Source organism: Ammospiza caudacuta, chromosome 13 (genome assembly GCF_027887145.1).
Source record: "Ammospiza caudacuta isolate bAmmCau1 chromosome 13, bAmmCau1.pri, whole genome shotgun sequence".
Lineage (NCBI taxonomy): Eukaryota > Metazoa > Chordata > Aves > Passeriformes > Passerellidae > Ammospiza > Ammospiza caudacuta.
This window is the reverse complement of record NC_080605.1, coordinates 16,085,906-16,106,239: the sequence shown is the minus strand read 5'-3', so window position 1 is coordinate 16,106,239 and position 20,334 is coordinate 16,085,906. Positions and strand designations below refer to the sequence as shown.

General features: G+C 60.3%; 1 protein-coding gene across 5 annotated transcripts; it reads right to left on the bottom strand.

Moving 5' to 3' along the window:
- Nucleotides 1-616: 616 nt before the first annotated feature.
- On the bottom strand, nt 617-19,551 carry NDRG4 (NDRG family member 4). 5 transcript variants are annotated; one of them, XM_058813818.1, is made up of 17 exons: nt 19,352-19,551; nt 15,397-15,488; nt 14,939-14,983; nt 8,927-9,032; nt 7,459-7,579; nt 7,133-7,195; nt 6,900-6,960; nt 6,517-6,603; nt 6,365-6,421; nt 5,925-6,028; nt 5,350-5,406; nt 5,203-5,254; nt 4,601-4,648; nt 4,325-4,360; nt 4,093-4,144; nt 3,504-3,542; nt 617-2,919 (listed from the first exon to the last, which is right to left on the bottom strand). In XM_058813818.1, the coding sequence occupies exons 1-17, from the start codon at nt 19,386-19,388 to the stop codon at nt 2,765-2,767; spliced, it is 1,212 nt and encodes a 403-aa protein (XP_058669801.1). In that variant the 5' UTR covers nt 19,389-19,551; the 3' UTR covers nt 617-2,764. The 5 variants fall into 5 exon arrangements, with proteins under 5 accessions (XP_058669801.1, XP_058669802.1, XP_058669803.1 ...); XM_058813819.1 differs by lacking the exon at nt 19,352-19,551 and adding an exon at nt 17,789-17,815; XM_058813820.1 differs by lacking the exon at nt 3,504-3,542 and having other exon boundaries at nt 19,352-19,543.
- Nucleotides 19,552-20,334: the final 783 nt, after the last annotated feature.

Below are 20,334 nucleotides of genomic sequence, written 5' to 3'. Positions count from 1 at the left end.
GAGCTCAGCCTTGGCCCTCTGCATTCCCCCCACATGTCCAGGCTTGCTCTGCCCACCCCAGGCAGCCATGAGTGTGGACTACACAGCCACAGTGTCTCCATCTTTGGCTCTGGGCCCTCTGCACGGACTGGGACCAGTTTGGAGTGACCTAGCACGAGGCAGACACTGACACACTCAAGCAGGGACAAGGATGTAGGGAGGGGATCCTTCCCTGGTAGGACTTCATGCACTTGGAAAGGCCTATGGCCTGGGACACTCAGACCTTGATGGGGAGACAAACAGGGAGTGGACAGGAAAGCTGAGTCTCTCAAGGACCCTGCTCATCCCAAGTTGTGCAGCCACGGATCTTTTCTTCTCCACTGGACACCCCTTGGATCCAACATCACTGGGTTACAACTGGCAGCTTTCCAGCCTCCATCCACTCTTTACACACAGGGCAGCCTCCCTATGGCTACCCCAAAGCCAAAGCACCCCACACCTTTCCCCCATGTGGGCATCACTAGTGGGGTTGGTGGCCAAGGTGTGTCCCCCTTGTCCTCTGTGACTGCCAGGTCTCTGCAGGCAGGCCCCAGCTGGGCTCAGACCCATTTCCCTGCAGCATGTTGTAAAGAGCACAGCAGGTTCTTAACATCTTTATTAGTTAGTTGGTTTATTTCCAACACAGTAACTCCTCTCTACAGCAACAGGTTAGTTAGATCCGGTTTACATATTGCTGTCTCACGAGTGCTGCGGCCTCCATGCCGCTGTGACAAAACCAGGCTGCACTCAGACAGGAAAATGTGTTAAATTCCGCTGTGGAAAAAAAGGAAAACGAACAAAAATCAAAAGAACAAACCACCAGGGAAAACCAAACCAACCAACCAACAAAACCAAGGTGAGGAACTGAAGGCGAGCACGGCCACACCACCTCCAGGGAAACCACACGGCACTGCTTGGACAAGAATGCGAGGAAGAGTGAACCCAAAAAAGGTCAGGGATTGGGCAAACCCTTATATATATATTATGTATAGGTATTTATATATATATATCATCTGGAAGGACACGCTGAGAAAACAAGAGATCGCAACGGTATCTACCGTAAAAAGGAGCTACGTAGCTTTCAGAGTCACACCAAGAAGGAAGCACACAGCAGAACAAAGTGGGGGACAAAGGGGCACACTGGTGTTTTGGGGTGGCCTTTCACCAGGGGAGGGTTTGGGTGGGGCACGGGTCTCAGGGCCAAAAGCCCTCATACACCCGCTGGGAGCCCCAGGAGCTCTGTGCCCTTCACTGGGGAGCAGGGATGGGGTCTGAGGGTGCAATGCTTTTGTGGGGCTGGCTGGGACCTGCTCCAGCGGGCCAGTTCTGCTCACCCAGGAGGTGGCACCTGGTGGGTTCCCTGCTCATGTCCCCCATGGACACCCTACAGAGACCTGAGCACCCATCAGCAGAGGCAGGGCCATCCTTACCTGTGCCAGGAGGGGCTGGGCACGGCTGCTCGGGCAGCAGAGGCTGGGTGGCCATCACTGGGGTTATGCAATGACAGGGGTCCCTGTGCTGAGTGGGAGAGGCAAGAGCCACCTGGACTTGGTGGCCAGAGGGGGCCCCACGGCCTGGGGGGAGCCAAGCCCTTGAGAGACGCCCTGCTCGGTGTGCAGGCAAAGTGCTGAAGGTGGGGGGTGGACCTGGGGAGCCTCAGTGGGTCTGGGCAGCTGTGTGGGAGAAGCCAGACCATGGAGCGCTCCCCACATCCCATGGGTCACCCCACAGTGTCAGCACCTTGTGGTGAGGCACCCTGCGGGGCAGGGGGTGCTGAGGGCTCCCCAGCACGGCGGGGGGAGTGTCTCATCTTATTGCTAATGGCTCCTCGGTGATGACACCCACAGGTTGTGGCAAAACTTGAGGTGGGATTTGCTGTGTGACATCCCCTGAAACAGCGGCCTCTGGACCCTGGCAGGCTCAGCCCAAGAGCTGGGAGGGGAACTGACAGTGTGGCAGGGGCCAAGCCAGCCAATTCCCCCCCCCCCCAGTGCATTTCTGGTGGCAGATGGTAATTGTCCTTCTTGCAACAAGGGACCAAGGAAGTGCCACCACCGGTGGCAGGGGGACAGTCATGCCACCCTTCTGCTCTTATAGCTTCTGGAGTAGGGCTGACCTCTCTTCAGTTGCCCCAGGGCAGCCCTCAGGATACATGACCAGGGCGAAGGGACAGTATGGGATGTGATTTCTCACAAGGCGCAGCCAGCTCTGGGGTAGCAAGTTCTGGGTGTGCTGGGGGATCCCGTGCTAGCTCTCCCTAGAGAGGGCCACCAGGGAGAAATGAAAACTGCATCCCTAGGTACAGACCAGTGACCTCCCAGTAACGCTGCTCCCTCTTCCTGTATTCCTTTTGGTCAGCCATCAGTTGAACTTGGGAGACCAACCTACCTCCTGTGTCCTCTCCACGTGCTGTCCCATCCCATCATAACATCCTGTCCCCATCTCACCACCCTGACCCTGCTACCCCATCCTGGCCCTGCCCCCCCCGCCACCCACCCTCCCAAGCCGGGGCCAGGCCGGTGCTGGGGAGGGTGAGGACCAATGCAGAACCATGTGTGACTGCTGGACGAAGCCCCTCTCCTTCTCCTGTACCAGACAAGGGGGTGGGGCCAACGGCAAAGAAGACAAATTGACCCCGAAGAAGCGAGGGCCCTGGTGGAGGATGTCCACGGGGCGGGTGGGTGCTGGCGGGATGCTGACGGATGGGAGATGGCTCTGAAGGAGACGTCGGCGGCGGGCGCGGGCCTCAGCACGAAACCTCCATGGTGTGGTTGATCTGCCCCATGGCCTCGGTGCTCTCCGAGTGGGTGCAGGCGCGCGGGCGGGTGCCATCCACGGAGCTGGCGCTGGTGAGGGAGGCCGTGCGGGAGCGTGCCAGGCGGGTCATGCTGGCAGATGGCACTGCACGGGCACACAGAGACGGCCAGGGTGCTCAGATCCCTCTGAAAACCTGAGCCAACACTGCCACCAGCCCTGCTCCCCAATGCGACTGAGCCTGGGCACAAGCTTGCAGCAAGCGGTGCTGTGACAACATGAGCAGCTCCAGGTGAGGGACAGCAGGGCAGGGCTGCTCTGGGCAGGCTGAACACCAGGCTCACTCCTGGGCATGCAACCTCTGGGTATCAGGCAGTGGGAACCCCTGACTACCATGCTCCAGGAAAAGAGTGAGCAGGGATCAGAGCTCCCCTGGCTGCCCAGGGTGTGCAGGGAAGGTGGCACCATCCCTCAGCCAGGATGGCCCACCTGGAAGAGGGTACAGTGGGCACACTGCCGAGACTGTGCCTGCATGGAGGTGGAATAGTCTGAATGCCATTTCTCAGCCCCCAGCCCTGGCTTAGAGTGCCATCTCAGGCAAAGCAGAGCGAGGCAGTGGGCATCTGGCAGGAAAGGGCCAGTCCTGCATCCAGGCTGCTCCCAGAGGTGCCCAGGCAGCTGGAGGGCACAGGCCAGGCAGGCACCATGCAGCAGCGGGCACTGAGCGGTACCTGTGCCTCCACTCAGCCTCCGATCCTTCAGGTGGGTGACTGGCAGGGGCAGGAGAAGGGCAGGGAGGGCAGAGAGAGAGTGTCAGCCCTGTCAGCCTCTCCTCTGGGCCAGGAGCCCCTGCCCAACCCACGTGTGCCTGCACACGGAGCTGTCCCTGTGCACACACACTGCACACACACACAGACTGCACACACACACACGGACACACAGACACCCACACATGTGGAATTTTGCAAGCATGCACACACGGGTCAACATGTACACACACAGGTCACCATGTGCACACACATGGTCTTAAACTGTGCACACAAACACACACACAGACTTCTGCACATCAGCTCTGCTTGTCTGTTGCACACACACAGCCCCTGCTCGTGCATGCCCACACACATGTATGTGCACACCAACACAGGGAGCCTGACACACACACATGTGCACACCAGAGCCCTTGTACACACATCTGTGCACATAGAGCCTGTACACCCCAGTCCCCTGTGGACACACGGACAGACAGACCTGCAGCAGGTCAGCACACACACATGGGCACACACAGACCCACACCAGCCCCAGCCCAGCCCCAGCACTCACTGTAGCCCATGCCTTGCAGGAAGTACTTGAAGGCTTCGGTCAGCTTGCCTGGCTGTAGGGAGAGAGCAGAGTGAGCTGAGCTGAGGCAGCACTGAGGCTGAGGTCCCCTCTCAGCCCTGAGCAGCCCCACTGTGAGACCCTTATAGCCCATCCCCAGTTGGGCAAGGACAGCACCAGTGCATGTCTCAGGGCCCAGTATGCCCAGGTAACTGGGGAAATTGTGAGGGCTCACCTGTGTGACCTGGGGCAGCCCACCAGAGTCAGCCATCTGCAAAGAGAAGGTCCTGCTTAGTTTGGGAGGGTGCCTGTACTGCCCACCATCCCCCCGGACCCACTGGCAGGGTGCCACTGCTGGGGTCACCCTGCTCTGCCCATACACCCCCAGCTCCAAGGGCCATGATGGACCTGGAATGGAGAGATGGAGACACCCTGCAGCCCTGGGGCAGAAGGGAATCGGGCACTTCATAGGCAGCAGGAACCTCCCTACTGCCTGTTGCCACCAGCCTACCTTCAGGAATGTGGTGTTGGTGGGATCCAGCTTGGAGTTGCACTCCACCTGCAGGCAAGAGAGATGATATTAGCACCCTAGGAAGCCAGGAGCCACGAAGTAGTCCTCTGGCCCACAGCATTCCAGCTGACAAATGCCACCCCAGCCAGGAGCAGACAGGGCACTAGGTGAGCCCTGCACCTGCAGGACCTCTGTCCCTGCCATGGGACAGAGGGGACTTTCCTCCCATGAGCCTGGGCAAGGGTGGGGACTGAACGGGAGGTGAGGGGGACTGGTGAGTCACTCTGTGTCACACGGGTGTGTACAGGCACACAAGTGTGCCAGCAGCTGTGTGGGTGCATGTGGCAGAGCAGGGAGTGCCCGTGTGCCTACACAGCCGAGCATGCACGGTGTGAGCACATCTGGGCATATGGAGAAGGGGGAGTTTTCCAGGTGTGGCAACCACACAGAGCCGTGTGTGCAGAGGTGCCCACACGAGCAGGCAGGTCTGCACATGAGCAGGCACACTCACAGCCCCAGGAGCTGCCATGTGTGTGAGCAGGCAGTGAACATGTGCGTGCCCGTGCGTGGGCATCGCCCGCCTGGCGCCCTGCAGCACTCACCACCCCCTCCTCAGCAGGCGCATTGTCTCCGACCACCAGCATCACAGGGCAGCTGGAAGTGACAGGAGAAGGGGCCTGGTCAGGGTTTGGTCTGAGTGAATTCCCCTGCCCAGAGACCCCTCCATGACTTGCTGGTGTGACTCTTACCGCAGCGTCTTGGCATTAGGCACGGTCCCAGGCCGGTTGATGTCCAGGTCCCTGCGGCTGATGGAGGAGAAAGGCCAGTGTGAGCTCATGGGCAGGTGCCACCACTGATGCCACAGCACAAGAATCAGGCTACTGCCAGCCCCAAGAAGCCACACACAGCCCTACTGTCTCAGCACCTTGTGCATGGAGGATGCCCTAGCCATCTCTGCCACAAGATGAAGCACCCAGCAGAGTGGCAGGGCTCCCAAGCCCCTGCATGCATGGGACAGCATCTCTGCCCCCTTTCCCAGACCTGTGCCAGCACCCAGTGCAGGGGGAGACATGGATATGTGTATCCATGATGGTGGGCTCTGGGACATGGCAAGGCTTTGGCTCAGGTACCACCACTCCCACATGCCCAGCCAGCAGTGGCAGACAGGTTTGCACTGCTGCCTGCATGCACTGGAGGGTGATGACAGCACCCAACAGGGGTCTGGGCACTCACAGTGACCTCAGAGCCACCCACCAGCACTGCAGCCCTCACCCTAGCACAGACAGGGACCCAGCCCTGCAGTGGGGCTGCCTGGAGCACTCACCCATTGTACATGTTGAGGAAGAGCTGGAGGTTGAACTGGTTCACCACGCTGCCGATCTGCTGCCGGTAACTCTGCACCAGCTCCGTGTTGTTCATCAGCTCCTCCTGTGCCAGCAGGGGATGGAGGTCAGGGCAGGTGCTGGGGACACACCCTGCTCCCCAAGTCCTGCCCATGCCAGCCAGCACGGATGAGAAGGGGATGCTGGGCAGTGCAGCTGGGCACGGTGGAGCTGCAGGCAGCACACCCAGGCAGGACATGGGCACAGTTCACAAACTCATCAAGGTTAAGCCTCAGACCAGGCAGGGCTTGACTAACCCCAAACCTGTACATGGGACAGGCCCAGTGGCACTGTGGCACTGGCAGGGCGCAGCCCAGGTGACCCAGCTGGGATGCTGGGCCAGGGGCTGGTGGCAGAGGCCTGGAGGATGCACAGCCCTTACCTGGCTGAACAGATGGGACAGGACAATGTCTGGCAGCGTGCTGGTGAGGCCAGAGAGCTGCAGAGGGAGCACAGGGAGTTACTGCACTGCCATGGCTGCCTCCTGCCCCAGGAAGCTGCCAGGACTGGCAGGAGGGGTCGGGGCCTGCCCACCTTGGCAGCTGCCCAGTCAATCCAGCCTTTGCCATTGGGGTCGATGTTCATCAGGACCAGCCCTTCGACCAGGTCAGGGAAGATGAGCTGCAGAGAGCAAGAGGGGAGAGGCTCAGAGGGGAGGGGAGATGTGCCCTGGGCAGCCCCCCACCAGAGCCACTGCACAGGCACTGCATGGAGCTGATGTGACCCCGTCCTGGGAGCAACAGGAGACCACCCAGCCACTGTGGCCTTGGCACTGCTGTCCTGGGTGCCCCAACCCCCCAGGAGCCTCTGCAGCAACAGAGACTGCCTGGAGGTATCAGCTCCTGCTCTTCCCCATGCCCTGGACTGACAGCAGGTACAAACAGCTCAAGGCCAGCCCATCCCAGCCCCAGGCTCACCGCAAACTTGGCCAGCACGTAGGCTCCTGCCCCAACACCGATCCCGATCACATACTTGAACCTGGAAATATGGAGAGGTGTACATGAGGGACAGCAGGCTCCAACACGTTCCCTGGGACACCCCTCCACCCACAGCAAGAAGACTTGCAGGATGCCAGCCCCAAATCTTTGTCTTCTGTCCATGTCCCGGCCAGGACCCTCAGCCAGCAGCTGTGGAAGAGAGGCTGACTCACCCAAAATGCTGCACCACGCTGGGTAACATGGCAGCCAGCTGGTCCATGGATGGATACTGGTACCTGTGGCACAGGGAGGCACAGGATGGTGGTTATGGAACCTGTTCAGAGCACAGTGTCGGGGACAGGGCAGCTGGGCTGCCTGAAATGGGCAGGGAAATGCCACCCATCTGCAAACCACCCACCCTGGGCCAGTCATCTGCCACAGGCTTTGGCTCAGTTTGGAAAGACCCACAGGCAGAGCACAACTGCCATGCAGCAACAACCCAAGGGGCAGGGAAGTGACACCCCAGCAGGCACAGTGAGCCCCTGCAGCTGGCACCTACCCCTGAGGGAACTGTGAGGCTCCTGCCTGCTGTCCTGGTGCATCCACGTGGCACACCACAAAGTGCTTCGTGATCTCCTGCATGTCCTCATAGTTGAAGAAGGTGTTGAAACAAAGCTTGTCTGTCAAAGGGCAGGTGGGTGTCAGAGACAAAACACCCCAACTCTGGGGCCTGGTGGGTCAGGGGAGCATGGACAGCAGCTGCCCACCCTCCCACTGCCCTTCACCCAGGAGGTGACATGCCACCAAAACCATCCCATCCCTTCCCTCCAGGCTCCTTGTCCTCCCAGCAGGGACCACAGTTGCTGTTAGCAAGGGCTGCATCCCTACAGGTGTCAGGAGGCATGGGGATGGACAGACACAGCCAGAATGAGAAGTTTGTGGTGACCTCATTCTCAGAAGGATGGGACTGAGGGCTGCAGAGCCCAGGACTGCAAGACCACCCAGTGGGCAGCAGGATTAGCAGCCTGGAGCATTAGCCCTGTCCAAAATCCCCAGAAAGGGCTCAAGCAAACACAGGATTTGAGGAACAGCTGCAAATCTCCCTGCTTGGAAAGAGTCAAAGAAACATCCCCAGCTGTGGACAAGACCCCAGCATTGCAGTGGGATACAGACACTGCCAGGGCTTGGAGGGGTCCTGTCCTGTTCTGTCCCATGGCATCAGTGCTGGACATGCCTCCCAACACGTGGGGTGAGGCAGGTTGTGAGGCTCCTTGCAGCCAGCGTGACGTGTATCTGAGCAGCCAGAGCTGCTGCAATGGTGACACAGCTCATGTGGCATGTCAGTGACTCAGCCTCAGCCGCCAGCAGAGCGGGAGATGCCTCTCCCCACTCGCAGGGAATTGAGCATCCTGGATCAGCCAGAAGGGACAGGGCTCTGGGTGCAGGTCTAGGGCTGCAGGCTGACACAAAGTGCAGCATCTCCACATCAGAGCCCCAGCCCCTCCTTCCCTGCTATTCCCAGTCTCTCTTGTCCCCCATTCTGCTCTGCTGCCAGCTGGGTCCATGCTCTGAATACCAACAGGCTGGAGATGGCAGTGAGAACCAGCCCAGCATCCCCCATGTCCCATCCCTGCTGCTGTGGCCAGCATCCCCCGTGTCCCATCCCTGCTGCTGTGGCCAGCATCCCCCATGTCCCATCCCTGCTGCTGTGGCCAGCATCCCCCGTGTCCCATCCCTGCTGCTGTGGCCAGCATCCCCCATGTCCCATCCCTGCTGCTGTGGCCAGCATCCCCCATGTCCCATCCCTGCTGCTGTGCTGTGGACAGGCAGGCAGGCAGCACTGCGGTGGCCAAGCCCTCCTGGCTGTGCCTGGCTTTGTGTCCAGCTGAGCACCCAAACTCCCCTGGTGTTTCAGATACCCCGTGCAGCCATGGGTGGGGGCAAAGGAGCTGAGCCAGGGGCGATGTCCCGGCAGCCCTGGGGCCCAGCCCTGCCTGCCCTGCAGCCCAGCTGGGAGCAGCACTCACGGTTGAGGCCCACATCGTGGTAGGTCAGGATGGCCGGGCGGTTCCCCTTGGGAGAGCCCCGGATCACCACGTGCAGCAGCCCGTAGGGGGTCTCAATGTCGTGTTCCTGGGGAAGAGGAGACAAAGGGTGAGGCCCACCTGCCCTAAGGAATTCTTCCATCCTCCCCTGCCATCACACCCTTCCCTGCTGCTTCCTCAAATGGCTGGGTCCCATGGGAAGACACGGGAAAGAGGAGCAGCTGTCCCAGGAAAAAAAAAACAGCTCTGGGTATTCCAGAGAGGGTAGAAAGCAGGACAAATCATGGGGAAGGGAAGGGAAGGGAAGGGAAGGGAAGGGAAGGGAAGGGAAGGGAAGGGAAGGGAAGGGAAGGGAAGGGAAGGGAAGGGAAGGGAAGGGAAGGGAAGGGAAGGGAAGGGAAGGGAAGGGAAGGGAAGGGAAGGGAAGGGAAGGGAAGGGAAGGGAAGGGAAGGGAAGGGATCACAGGATGTAAGATTGGACATGCGTATCATGGGATGGGATCACAGGATGGTATCAAGGGATGGATCCAAGAGAGCTTGAGAGAGAAGGATAACAGGATAGGACCACAGGACAGAAAGGAGATCTTCAAGGGCTTGAGACCAAGAAAATTTTGGCAACAAGGGAGGGGCTCACAGCATGGCCCAGTTGGGTGCAGTTTCAATGTGTCTGGGACAAACAGGCAGAGGTCAGACCTTGGACAGCACTCCAGGAAATGCTGTAAGTGATCCCAAAATTACAGCTAAAGTAACTTTAAAACCTGAAATAGCAGTGCCCCCACACAGAGACAAAAACTACCCTGTGCCTCAGTTTCCCTGTCTAGGAGGGTTCCTTTCCTTCCACATCCTGGCCCTTGCTGCCAGCCATCACAGGAAACTGAGTGCAGGTGCTCCCCAAGGACAAGGGACCAGAGGTCCCCTCCAGATGCCCACCAGCCAGTCCAGCAGCAGTGACCCCGGGGCTGGGATTGCTGGGTGCAGGAGCAGCATGTGCTGAGCAGGGCAGGGCAGGGCAGGGATGGTGGCAGGGTGCCCAAGCATCACAGCCCTCACTGCTGGCACTGGCAGCCCCATGGCTGGGCTGGTGGGAGGGGAGCAGGTACGTGGATGCTCACGCGGGTTACACGCCACCAAGGACTCTGAAGGACACATGGTGGGTGGGAGGAACAGCCTGGGGACAGGGTCTCCTCACTGCAGTGCCTCCCCTCACTGAGACCTGCTGTCCCTGGGGGAACACGGTGGCCAAAAGCAGATCCAGGGCTCTGTGGAGACATCTCTTCTCATCCAAGGGCACCCTGACCCCATCCCTCATCCACAGCTGTCCCTCCACCCTCTGCAGCTGCATCAGGCAGAAGTGCACAGGCAATGACATCCCTCTGCAACAACACATTGGGACACTGAGGCAGAGCAAGGGCCTGGCCCAAGGTCACAGAGCAGGAGACATCCATGTGGTCTGGTCCTGGGCACAGGGCTGCCTCCTTGCCAGCACCATCCCCGTGGTCCCCATCACATGCCCAACAGCTCAGCTTTCAATTCTACCCCAAAATCACCTGCCCACGGTAGCAGATCCAGCCTCAACACTGCTCCCTCCTGCCCCCCACCCTCCAGCAAGCCAGGCACATCCTGCCCGTGGTGCAGCCTCTGCAGCACCGCTGGCTACCACAGCCCTGCCCTTTGCCGCAGGGATGCTCGCTGGGGGAAGAGCCTCGGCATGCAGGGGATGCACGCAGCAAGGAGAGAGGGGCACAGACAGCCCACAGCAAGGAGAGAGGGGAACAGACAACCCACAGCCCCAGCAAGGAGGGACATGGGGGTCTCAGCACCCACAGGTGTCTGAGCCCACCCATGTCCAGGCTACCGCTGCAGTGCTCCCACCTCTCTCACCCCCTCTGCACCAGCCTGTTGCCATCGGGTGTTGCCATCACCGCAGAGGCCAGAAAACAACTGAGGGCTTGTTTCAAAACAGGCAGAGACCCTGTCCCTCTGCAGCTCAGGGGGTGGGCAAGGGGCAGTGTGCCCCCATCAGCACACAGCCCCAGCACGGGCACAGCCGCTCACCCTCAGCCTGGGCACAGCACCTCTGCCCGCCTCGGGGAGGACACGCTCAAGGACAATGCGTCCCCAAAACCTGCAGCACATCAGGGATGCGGCAGCAGGGCTGGGGGGAGGAAGGGCTCCCCAGCCGTGGGTCCTCCCTGCCCCATTGGCTGCCTGACCTACTCCGAGCCCTGCCGGCTGCAAAGGCCCAGCCTGGGCAAGCAGCAGAGACGCTGGGGCAAAACACCTGCGGAGGGAGGGAGAGAGGGAGGGAGGGCAGCGAGCAGGGGAACGCGGTACCTACCCCATCCCAGCACTCCGGCATGGTGAGGAGCTGGGCGGACGAGGATGCTCAGGTGGGCCAAGCTGGAGGTGCGGGTGTGGGGCACGGGAACGCAGCGCCGGGGCTCAGCGCAGCTCTGCGCTGGCTCAGCCCCTCGCCTGCATTTATAGCGGAGCCCCAGCCCTGCGCTGAGCCCTCCCTCGCCCTTCCCCCTCGGCAGGCTTGGCCTCCATTGCGGGCGAGCGCCGCGATGGAGCCAGCACTCAGCCATTGGCTGCCGCGGGAATTATTCATGCTCCAATTGGCCCCAAATACCCTTGTTTATGAAGAAAAAACGCCTGGCACCGTGCGGTACCTTCTCCATCTTCCCTCTTTGGGCAGACGGAGGCAGGCGGGGTGTCTGGACTGGCATTCCCGCGGAGCAGCCCTGGCACGGCCAGGGCAGTGCCAGCTGTGCCCCTGCACACACCTGGCTGCGGCCACACAGAGCCCGCAGCCATGGCCAGGGCCCTGCAGCCGTGCCCGGGCAGGGCAGCACACACAGAGCCACAGATGGACACGGGCACATGCTAAAAAACAGGAGAGGGACACAGCAGGCGCGCTGTGCCACGTGCCCGTGACCACGCGTGTGCATGCACAGGAACACGTACCAACACAGACACACATGGGCCAGGCAAAACTCTGTCTGCCAGGGGAAAAACTGGGAAACTTAATACCATACCCACACCAAAGCACGTACACCCCACTGGGAGGAGTGGCACACCCCCCAGGGCAGGCCCTGTGTGTGTCAGTACCTGTTCTGTGCATGTCGTGCACACCAGGAGCACACCTGCTGCATCAGCATGGATGCCATGGCCATCACTAATGCTGGTGGATGCACAGCGAGCTGCACACCTGCAGAGCCTTGGACAGGTGTGCACAGAGGGGCACACACATGTCCATGCCTGTGTCACCTCACCCAGCAGCACACCCACACAGCTGTGGGATGATGGCACACAGGGGTTGTGCAGGGTTTCTCCCTGACCTGGGCATCACCAGTGGCAGGCAAATAAAGCAGGAGGAGGGACAATCCAGCAGCTCCAAGGGGTTGGATTGTGGCCCTGGACTGACACATGCTGTGTGCATGCACACATGTGTGAGTATTCCCATGTGCACATGTGTGCAGCAGATGATTTCTTCCCTGATTCCAACGAGGCCTTTCACCACCACCATCACCAAAACCCCCCAGCAGTCTGTGGGTGCCCTTCCCCTGCACCCTGCCTGCCCCTGCCCAGTCCAGCAGCACTGCCCCACTTGGCATGACCAGCACAAAGCTGGGCAATCATGGATGGAGAAGGAGTCCCACAGTCCCTTCACTGCCTTTCAGGAACCCACTGAAAGCCATGTGCCACAAACAAGGCAGGGCTGCACAGGCAGAAGGTCCTGATGTGGGAGAAAGGACAGGCAGGCAGAGGGATGACATTCCCACTGCCTCCACCAGGCTTCACCCTGACTGCTCTGTCCCGTGGGGAGCTCAGACCCAGGCCTGGAAAGAGGCATCTCTGCAAGTGAAGGACTGAGTGTGATGCGGAATTCCAGCTCCCAGGTGGTTCCTGGCACTCCAGGTACCATTTCTGGTTTCCCCAGCCCTGCTGCCTGTAGAGCCAAAGACCATGAGAGACACAGTCCCCAGAAAAAAACAAGAGATGCAAAGGGACAAGAAAAGACAGAAAGTGATTAACAGAAGACAGAAGGGGTAGAAGAGCCAAGGTAAATACAAAAGGGCTTCAGGGAGATGGCAGGGCTGAGCAAGGCTGACTTTGCTGGAACAGCATCAAATGGGATCACCACTGCCTTGGCTACTAGCCCACGTGCCAGGTGGGTGGCCCAGACCTCCTGCAGGATCCAGGGTCCCAGGGCACCTTCCCACAGCTCTCCTGCACCTTGGCTTTGTCTCAAGGGCTTTACTTTGGCTGGTGGCACAAGTCAATGACGGGGTCTAGGGAGGAGCAGATGGACAGTGAAGAGTTAAGCTGGGGGCTGGATTGGATTATCCCAAGGAGGTGAGCCTAGAAAATTGGGTAAGATCTCCCCAAGGAATGGCAGGCAGGCCCCAGCCTTTGCACTGCACCAACTTGCAAATGTCAGAGTGGAGAAAAGGAGGTGGTTGCCCTGGCATAGCCCAGGAAACTCAGCCCATCCCTGCCTGGAGGCTCTTGGAGGGAAACCAAGAGGTCAAAGGGTCTGGCTGGCTTGGGAAAAGCTGCCTTGGTTGTTGCCCAATTACTTTTCTAGGTCCTGAAGTGCATCCCTGTGGCATTTGCTGTCCAGAACTGCTCCACTTGGGCACCACCAGGGACACAGTTCAGTGCCACCGTGGGCCAACCCCTGAAACAGACAACATTTGTCCTGGGAGGGTCATTGCTCTTTAATATCCCCTGTGTGCCAACCAAGCCCTGCCCCAGCACAGCTGAGCCAGAGCCACACTGGTGCCTCTGGTGCTACTGAGAGCTCTGGGCAGCCTGGCACTGCCACCTCCCTCCCTCCTCACCTCCCTCTCCTTTCTCTCTCTCTCTCTGGTGACACCAGGAGGTTTGGTGTCCCCTCCAGTGGCCAACAGAAGCCCTGAGCAAGCAGAGAAAGGAGCAGCCCAGCCCTGCACACCCTGCTGCTCCCAGCCCCAGCACCTCACCAGCTTTGGAGCTGCTGGGGAGGGCACCATTTTAATTATTTTGTGCCTTTTGAGAGGTCCATCAGGTTTGTCCCACTCTGTGAAGCACAGCAGGCAGCACCCAGCATCCTGCCAAAGGTCCCACCTGCATGGCAGTGGGCCAGCCCCAAAATTCTGGCCCTGCTAAATCAGGGACCTGTGCTCCACTGCCCTTGTCCCAGGATGAATGAATTCCACATTTATTTTGTCCTTACAAATGCTGTTGTTTCAGTGCTGTACCTGCAAGGGCTCAGCCATCACCACCCAATCCCACTGTCCCCATGGTCCCACTCTGGCAAAGTGGCAGCACACAGCCTGAAGTTGTGACAATCACTGGTGTCCCTTGGCAGGGGAACACTTTGGGAGGGGGACAGGCAGCACTACCCACCACCCTCCCTCCCCAGGGAGCCTGGTGCAGGATGGGCCTTGGCAGGGGTGTGAGAGGGATGCAGACCAACGTGGGAGCCAGGCACGAGCTGAGCTCCCATGAGTGCTGGAGCTGCATCATGGGGCTCCTCTGGAGAGCAGGAATGGAGGTACAAGATGGGCAGTGCCAGCCAAGGGAGCAGAGGGGCCCTGCTCTCCAAGAGAGGTGGGTGGTATAGGGGGCAATGCCCCAGCCCTCCAAAAGAGAAAGAGGCTTTCAAACACCCTTATGTAAGCAGGGAGCTGGCATTGCCTGGGAAACCATCGCCATGGCAATGGTAGAGGGGCTGGAAAAGCAGCTCGGCCTTCCTGAGAAGAAATTGCCTGTTTTAAAGGTTTTGTCCCCAGCCCATGGCCGAGCGCCCACCAGCCACATCTGAGCGCCAGCACAGAGATGCCTGGCAGCATCCCCCTGTCCCCTGCTGACAAGGACCATGATGGATGAGCAAAAGGGACAGCAACACCCCTGAGTCCACTAAGTGCCCCCCAGCCTTCCCCAGGCACAGGCTGCTGTTCCATGTGAAACCCAGGGGTGGGCAGCACCTCCCACGGCTGCTCCTACCTTCCAGTCTGTGTCCACGGTGGAGAGGAAGACATCCGAGTTCTCCTGGGATGAGAAGGAGCCATTAGGGACAGACACCCCTCGCTTCTGCAGCGCCCTCCCACCCAGCTCACAAAGCCCCCTGACACCATGGGCATCACTCCTGGGGCTGCAGGGGGCACAGTGCCCACATGTGTGCACACACACACACTTCCACAACAGCTGCACACACGTGCATGTGTTACCTGAGTGTGATGTATCGTGATGTGCAGCCTGTGCACACACATCCATCATCCCTCCAGACCTCACCCGTGCTCATCACCACGAGCACTCGCACACTGAGGAGCACCAATGTGCACCCAAAACCAGCACACACACACAGAGTGCCACCCCAGCACCAGCACACCACCCCTCCAGCCCTCCCAAGCTCCCCTGTCCCCACATGCAGGAGCCAGAGCCACCGTGGTCCCCACACTCACCAGCTCGGCGTCCTGTCCCCGCAGCAGCGGCTTCTCCTCGGTGAAGCGCAGCTCGTGCAGCCCTGCCATGGTCATCTCCTGCAGCAGCAGCCCTGCAGGGCAAGGCACAGGTCAGGGCAGGTCCTTTCCTTGGTCCTCTTTGCCCCAGTCCCCAGAGATTCACAGGGCTCCCTCCCAAAGGGGACCCAAATCAGCTCCACTGCACCCATCTGCTGTGGGCACTTGGTGCTTCAGTTGTCCAGGGGCTGCAGTGAGCCCCTCTGCACAGAGCAGACAGTGCCTAGATGGGCTCAGCTCGCAGTTCCTACCCAGCTCCAGTTCTCCCACTTAAGGACAAACCCATCTCCAGGGCATGATCCTGAGCAAACTGAGGGGCCAGCCTCATCTGTCCATGCTGGTCACCTCGATAAGCACCCAACCCAGAGCAAGAGCATCCAAATTTCCATCCCAGCTTTCAGCATTAGTCAAAGATAGAAAATCCAAATTTTTGGCCAGTTTTAGGCTGCAGATAGGTATGGATGGGACAGAGGGAGATCTCCCTGCACAGGCAGAATGAGGGGTGAAGTTTCTCAGCCATGCTGGGAGGCAGAGGGATGTTCCAAGCAGAAAGAGAACAGAGAGACAGCCTGAAGTTTGTACAGCAATGATGGAAGAAATCCAAATGTAAAGCCTTTGCTCCCAAAGTCTTCTCCTTGCCTGTGAATCAGGTGCTGGCTCGTTGGTACCTCAGCCCCATGACTTGGGGGGACAGACCTCTCCATGGAGCCACTGCCCAGCAGCACTGTGAGACTGGGTGCTGCTGACATCAACCAACACTGGCATCTCCAAAAATACCCCCAGGCACAAGCTCAGCTCAGAGAGCAAAAGAGAGCAAGGAGATCAGCAGCTGCCTGCACACAGAAGGTGAAAGACACAGGGAGCAGTCCAGGCTCCCTTGTGTTTGAATGGGATGGGTACCTGGCAAATCCCAGTAACGGGGGATTATCTGCACTCAGACCTCAGGTGTTGCCTTTGCAGCCTCTGTTTTCACCCTTTCCACAAAACCAAGCCTTCAGAAAAGCTGTTGCTTCTCCAAATGAGCCAGCACTGATCCCACACCCTCCCAGCTGTCTCCCCCTGTGCAATCTCCCTGGACATAACGGGGATGGTCTGGGCTGTACAGCAGCAGACACAGACCCACTCCATCCACACAGCCTCAGCTGAGCCTGCTCCACACTTTGTCCACCTCCAAACACAGGCAAGCCCAGGCTGACAATGTGGGAAGCCCAAGGAATGCCACAAATACTGCAAAGCCACCAGGAATACAGGAGCTGGCCATAAACTGCACTCCAAAGTCGGGTTTTGCTCCTCTGATCGGGTTTTCTATTCAAAACTCAAGCAGGCTGTGCCACCTGCCTGCTCCCTGCAGACACGGCACTTCGCCTTGCTCCTTGGGAGCCATCCAACAATCCAGGACTGTTGGGAGGGAGAAACACCACTGCAAAGCCTCTCGAGATTCCCAGGGCACCCAGCACCAGGAGTCTCCGTGCCACCCCCTGCCCAGAGGATCCCACCAGGCTGGGGGATGTTGAGAGGTGCCCTCAGCCCCAAGGAGAGGCACAAGTGAGGGGCACACTGCTCCAGGCTGGGCTGTGCTGCTGGGGAGATGGCTCTGTGGCACAGGGACAGCCCTGGCCCACAGCCCACCAGCACAGCCAAGCCAGCACAGCCTGCAGAGCCACCAACAGAGCAACCCCACAACCTCAGGAGGAAAAACAGGGGAAAAATCAGCCTCACCAATAGCTGGGTCTGGAGGAGAGCAGGAGAGTCCCACGCTGAGCACACCAACCCACCGTGTGGCCACGGCCCCGGGGTGGCTGGGAACAGCACTTAGTGTATGGTGAATGCCTTTATTAATTACAGCCTGCAGCTAGTATGGGAGGGAGGGAGGGTGGCTGAGCCATGAGGAAAGGCCCCGTGACCTTGTTTGTGTGGTGGGGGCAAAGCTGGCTCAGGGGGGACGTGGCAGAGCCCTGCTCCAACAGCAGGGGTGGACAGTCTCCCAAAGTGGGAGTTTGGGAATAGAGGAGGGATCAGTAAGTCAGGGATCAGGGTCACAGCCGTGCTGCCACCTTCCCTGGGTGCTCTGCATCCCATGGCACCCCACAGGAACCCCTGTCCCTCCTTAGCAGTGTAGCTGTGGGGCTGTGGGCAGTCTCACTCAGCCCCACTGGGTCACCATTGCTATGGAGGGCTGGTGAGGAAGCCACAGCTCCAGGTGTCCCAGCCAAAACTCCAAACCTGGCTCCCATCTTCTGCCAGGGTAATGTGCCCAGTAACGAGCCCCTTTCCTTGCAGCTCACCCCAGTGCCCCCCAACCAGCACCCATCCCCTGGGTAACCCCCAAACATACCCATCTCTGCTCCCACTCTGCCTTCCCAGTGTGGTGCACAGCCAGGACACGTCTCTTCCCTAACTCCCAATCAGTTCCAAACGCAGCAGGACATAAATGCTCTGTCTGGGACTAGTGCTCTGCCCCACCAGGGGCCTGGCACTGTGTACATAGATGGGACAGGAACAGCTACATTGGCTTCCCTTCCCCAGGGATCTGCACTGCTGGCTAACTGCAGGAGAACCAGCTTGTAGCACTATTATTATTATTATTATTATATCATGATATATCATGATATAATAATAATTATATCATGATCACGACAAGGCTGTGAGCTCCATTTCACACTTGGGAGCGTGTTTGGTCACAGGGCAAGGATCCCTCAGATGTTCCTCAGTGTCACGGGAGTCCCCACACTGAGTACCTGCGAGCTGCCCTGGCACGGATGTGGTGCCCACAGGATGTTGGCACAGACACCTCGGCCTGACTGAGCAGCCACAAACAGGCAGACAAATCAGAAGTGAGGGCTGGCCCCTGCCAGGCAGTGAAGCCAAGACAGCCTTCAGTGAGGCTGGCAGAGGGAGGAAGGGAACTTGCAGCTCAGTCTGGTGTGCCCCCCGCATTGCCCCCCGAGCGGGAGGGATGGGGGAGCACGATGGGGTGAAGAAAAACCCCAGTGTGACACAGCCTGGCCACATCCCGCTCCACCGGTGCAGGAGGAACAGCCACGGCTGTCTCTGAACCCGTGGGGGACGCAGGACCCCAGCAGCCCCCACAAACCCCTCAAGTGCGGTCCAGCTGAGGGTGCAGGACCGGGCAGCCACACCACGGGAGCCGCCAGGCCGGGCCGGGGCACACGGTGCCACCGATGAGGGCTGAGCAGCGCAGGGTCCAGGGACACGGTGCCACCGATGAGGGCTGAGCAGCGCAGGGTCCGGGGACACGGTGACACTGCTGAGGGCTGAGCAGCGCAGGGTCCGGGGACACGGTGACACTGCTGAGGGGCTGAGCAGCGCAGGGTCCGGGACACACGGTGACACTGCTGAGGGGCTGAGCAGCGCGGGGTCCGGGGCACACGGTGCCACCGATGAGGGCTGAGCAGCGCGGGGTCCGGGGGTGGCGGGGGCAGCCGGGGCTTTGGGGGGGCTCAGGCTGTCTCGCAGTGGCTGTTGCTAAGAGCAGCCTCCTCCCCAGCCCAGCGCATTGTCGGGACAGCGGGGAGACTCCCAGGGGAGGCTGGCTGAGGAGCCGGGAGGCACCGCAGGGATGCTCCAGCTATCCCCCAGCCCCCCCCCCCCCCACCCCGGCTGTCTGCTCGCCGCCCCCTTTGCCTGGAGCTGCCGACTCCGTTCCCGTTCCCCAGCACCCCCGGGCTGGGCTTTCCCCGCTGCAGCAAGGCATCGCCTCCCGGAGCCCGGGCAGGACCCGAGCCCGGCCCCCGCGCCCCGGGAGCAAAGGCAGGGTGCGGGTGTGGGGCAGCTCCATCGCCTCGGGGGGCTCAGGGGCTGACGGCTCTCGCCATCCCCGGCCCCACCGCCCCTCCGGGTTCCACAGCCCCGCTCCGGCGCCGCGGCCGGGCCGTACCTGTCAGGAGCTCGATCTTGTGCCGGAGCACCTTCATGCCGGGGCGGGCGGGGCGGGCTGCGAGCGGCGGCGGCGGCCCCGGCGCGGGGGGCGAGCGGTGCCGGTGCCGGTGTTGGTGTCGGTGCCGGAGCCGGTGCGAGGTGCGCGGGGCGGCGCAGGGGCTGGGCTGGGCACGGCCCCGCCGGCCGGATCCTCCTCCCCTCGCCGGGGCCGGAGGGGAGGGACGGGGCCGCGATCGGGAACGGGGGCACCGGGAGAACAACGGGGCTGAGGGAGGGAGGCGGGAGCGAACGGGAGATGGAGACTGCGGGGGGTTCGCGGAGCGCTGGGGGTGCGGGGGCTGCACGGGGGATGGAGGCTACCGAGGACACACATCACCCTCCAGGGAACCATTTCGGTCCCAGGTGGGACTGTGATGGCCAATAGGTCCAACAGGTCCCTGTGGTCGTGGAGTCCCAGAAGCAGGGGACAGCGGGAGCCCTCGGGAGCCCCAGGTATGGCACAAGGGGTCTGGGTCTCCCTGAGAGCAGGGGAAGGTGATAGTCAAGGTGCTGGGGAGGATCAGGGGCAAGAGGGGACCTGTGCACAACAGTGATATCTGGAACACAGCCTTTGGTGGCCGCGGGATGTAAGGAGCCCTGGAGAGTGGGGACGTGAAGGACAAAGGGCTTGGGAGTATCCAGGAACAAAACCATGGATGAGAAGGGACCTGAGAGTCCTCTGGGGCATGGGAATGCAGGTTCCCCTGGGCAGAGGATGGGCCTGATCAAGGTTGCCAGGTGGTTCCAGGATAAGAAGGACCTGTGCAATGGTCCCCACAGCAGGGCCATAATGGTCTGGGGTGTGAGGGAATGGAGACATGACAGTGAGGAAGGATCACCCAGGGTGGAGGCTGTGACTGGGGTCATGATGACCCCATGCACACTGATGCTGGAGGTGTAGGGTGGCAGCTGCTTGGGGCAGAGCAGGAGGTTGTGAACCAC

Bases quoted from the DNA above. Each gene is read 5' to 3' on its own strand.
- NDRG4 (XM_058813818.1), bottom strand. From the start codon at position 19,388: ATGAAGGTGCTCCGGCACAAGATCGAGCTCCTGACAG. The intron at 15,489-19,351 runs GTACGGCCCGGC...CTTGCCCTGCAG, and splicing joins CAAGATCGAGCTCCTGACAG to GGCTGCTGCTGCAGGAGATG. The intron at 4,145-4,324 runs GTGAGCCCTCAC...CTCTCCCTACAG, and splicing joins GGCTGCCCCAGGTCACACAG to CCAGGCAAGCTGACCGAAGC.